Genomic DNA, 3,121 nt, shown 5'->3' on the forward strand with positions numbered 1-3,121 from the left:
TCATAACACCAAGTTGGTTTTCTGAGCACCTAATTGGATCAACCATCCAATGGCTGGAATCAAATTATACGAGATAGAACTGTCCAACTTTAACGTGACCAAATTACAAGTGCTCATAAAATTAATGATTAAGTCCATGAAATTAAAAGCAGAAAATATATATGTATAAACCTAATCAAAGTAGCTTGAATGGATAAAGAAATTACTTGAGAAAGCTGTTAAGCAGATCAGAATGGCAAACTTGCAATGCTCACCATATAATTGTTAAACTAACTAGAAATTAATGCCCCAATCGAAGTTCCAAATCTAACTTCTCCTCTTGTTTGAGCAACCCTATTCCCAACTCCAACGTAAGGTTATGCTCACTACTATTCTTGAAAATCCTGCCTTCATCCTCCTCTTCACAATCCTTCAAATCTTCAACATTAAAAGTACTCATTGTTGTGTATTTACTCATCATCTTAATTTCCATGCTTTGAGTACTCAAAGGAGAAAGCTGCTGCGAAGATGATGCAAGTCTTGGTTTCTTATCTCCATTGGTAGAAGAGGGCAAAGTGAGATAAGGACTATAAAGTGGAGTGCGATGTGTGCAATTCAAAAGCTCATCAGATAAAGGAGATGATGGGTTATTAGGCTTTGTGGTGTTAGGGTTAGGTTTAGGGCACTCCGAAACCCATGAACATAAGGAAGACCTCAATCTTGCTCTATCCCTTCTATGAACATTCATATGTCCACCCAATGCTTGAGCTGACCTGAACTCTCTCTTGCAAAAGCTACAAGCATAGTTTCTGGCTGGCCATGAAGTTCCCCGCGCATGCTCCTCAAAGCCATAGCTATGGTCCTCTCTATGAGTGTTTTTGTTCACATAGTTTCCTTCCATGGAGCTTTCTTTTGGTATTCTCTTGTTACCTCTTGAGAGAAGAAAATGGATCCATGTAAATATTGTTATAAAAATATATTTACTTTGTTCCCATAGAATAAAGTGAGCAAGACTTACATATTATGGATCCCTTACAAGAGAACTTTTGAGAGACTTCAAATTTGAGGGAGAGAGAGAAAATGATCCATGAATGTTTTCATATTAAGCTTATAACTTAATGTTCTAAGAGGCAGAAAAGTGAAGATCTCAGCAGGTTTAGTTCATCATCTGCTATTGCCCCTACAAATACTGAATTTGGATATTGCTTAGTAAAGAAAATGGAGAAATTGTGTTGAAGTAGTATTTCCTTTTACCTGATCCTGGTAAAGGTGTTCCCAATGGTAAATATATTACTAATTTGCTAATTTATCTGAAAGATTTTAAATAAATAAACAACATAGAGAACTTAAACAGATTCATTTCTTTTAGTATTATTTTTCTTTTAGATAATTATATATTTCAGTATAGGTAATATGTTTATTTAATAATTTAAAAATTAGATATTTTTATATTAAAAAATATTGAGTTGATTAGATACTTATTATAAACAAATAGACCTACTTACTCTATAAAAAAAGAGCACGTCTCTTGTCCTATTAATTTGTGTCATTCCATGTACCAGGAGGTATGATTAGTTAGAAAAATATTTAATAATTAAAATTTTAATTTAAATAAAAAAATTCAACCAATGAGAATTGATGATACAAAGAGTAATATAAAAAAGTAGTAAGCCAGTGTACAAGAAAACCAGTATCCTTGTTATACAAAATAAGACAGGCCTTCCATAAAGAATTTGATTTATAAAAAACAGGCCTTATATAAACAGGCCTTACTCTGGGCAGATCCTATTACACACTCAAGTGACTTTTAATATAATTTGATTTATTAAGAATTAAGTAAAGCCATACTTAATCACGTGTGAGTGAGATACGTCTTACATGTTTTAATAAAGAATGGACAAAGTGAAAAACACATAAGTAGACCCATTCATGTTTCTAATGCAATAAACTTTATGTATTCCGGTCCTATATCCTTAATGCGCATGTAATCAAGTTGTAGAAGGTTTTCTTTTTTCTTTTTTGTTTCCAAGCTCTAATATTACAACGTCGACCTACTTTTTTGATCTTATTATATTTTCCTAAATTTCAGCAATACTCTTATTTGTATCTTTGGTGTTTTTATTTTCCTTGGTCCCGACACTATCCCTATCTTTGTTTCTAGAATATTGTTTTTCCATGGTCCAACAGTAACCCGACCTATATTTCGAGTGTTTTGTTTTTTCAAGTTCTAACAATACTCTAACACGCATTCTTGGTTTTATCTTATTTTCTCAATTCAGACATTATCCTGACCTATGTGTTTAGTTTTTCTTAGGTTCCAACATTACTCCAACCTACTTCCTAGAGTATTGCTTTCCCAAGTTTATGCAATACCTACTTGACATGCTTTGTCGATTTTATATCCTTTTCACGAATTGTGGTAGTACTCAACCTACTTCTGCATTGTTTTTAGTTTCCTAGGTTGTGCCAATACCCCGACCCACATTACTAGAGTATTCTGTTTCCTAACTTCTATTAATATCTTGACCCGCATTCTTGGTCTTATTTTATTTTTTCGAATTTTGGCGATACTCCAACCTAAATTTTTGTTGTTTTTGTTTTCCTAAGTTCTAGCACTATCCTCGCCTGCATTCCTAGCGTATTGTTTCCCAAGTTCCAACAATAAAGTGACTTGCATTCTCGGATGCATTTTCCCCAAAATCCAACAACACCATTACCAATGTCTTCGACGTTTTTTTTTTACTTTTCCAACAATATTCCGACATGTGTTTTTGGTTTTATTCCATTCTCTCAAATCCGATAGTAACCCAACATGTCTCACCCTCTGTCAACTTCATCAAATAGTATTCAAAGCATGGCCAGGTAACTTCTCTCATCCTTGATAAGATTGTCGTTCATTTCTTTATTAGATACTTATCATGATAAACTCAAACTTCAGTTTACATGCTATTTGGTAAACAACAAGTAAAGAGAAACATTTGTAAATATCTAATTTTTGTCGATCCAATATTTTTTTACTTAATTAAATATGAAAGTAAAATAATACTCTACCAAATAATTACAATCATCAAGTTGTTAAATTTAAAAAATACGAATTTGTTGGTATTTATCCATTTAATAAGAAAACAATAAAATAATATAT

General features: G+C 32.5%; 1 protein-coding gene across 1 annotated transcript; it reads right to left on the reverse strand.

Annotated features, from left to right (window-relative positions):
• On the reverse strand, positions 281 to 900 carry LOC109335751 (transcriptional regulator SUPERMAN-like). Its single transcript, XM_019571916.1, has one exon. The coding sequence runs from the start codon at positions 878 to 880 to the stop codon at positions 281 to 283; it is 600 nt and encodes a 199-aa protein (XP_019427461.1). The 5' UTR covers positions 881 to 900.

This window comes from Lupinus angustifolius, chromosome LG20, assembly GCF_001865875.1.
Source record: "Lupinus angustifolius cultivar Tanjil chromosome LG20, LupAngTanjil_v1.0, whole genome shotgun sequence".
Classification (NCBI taxonomy): domain Eukaryota; kingdom Viridiplantae; phylum Streptophyta; class Magnoliopsida; order Fabales; family Fabaceae; genus Lupinus; species Lupinus angustifolius.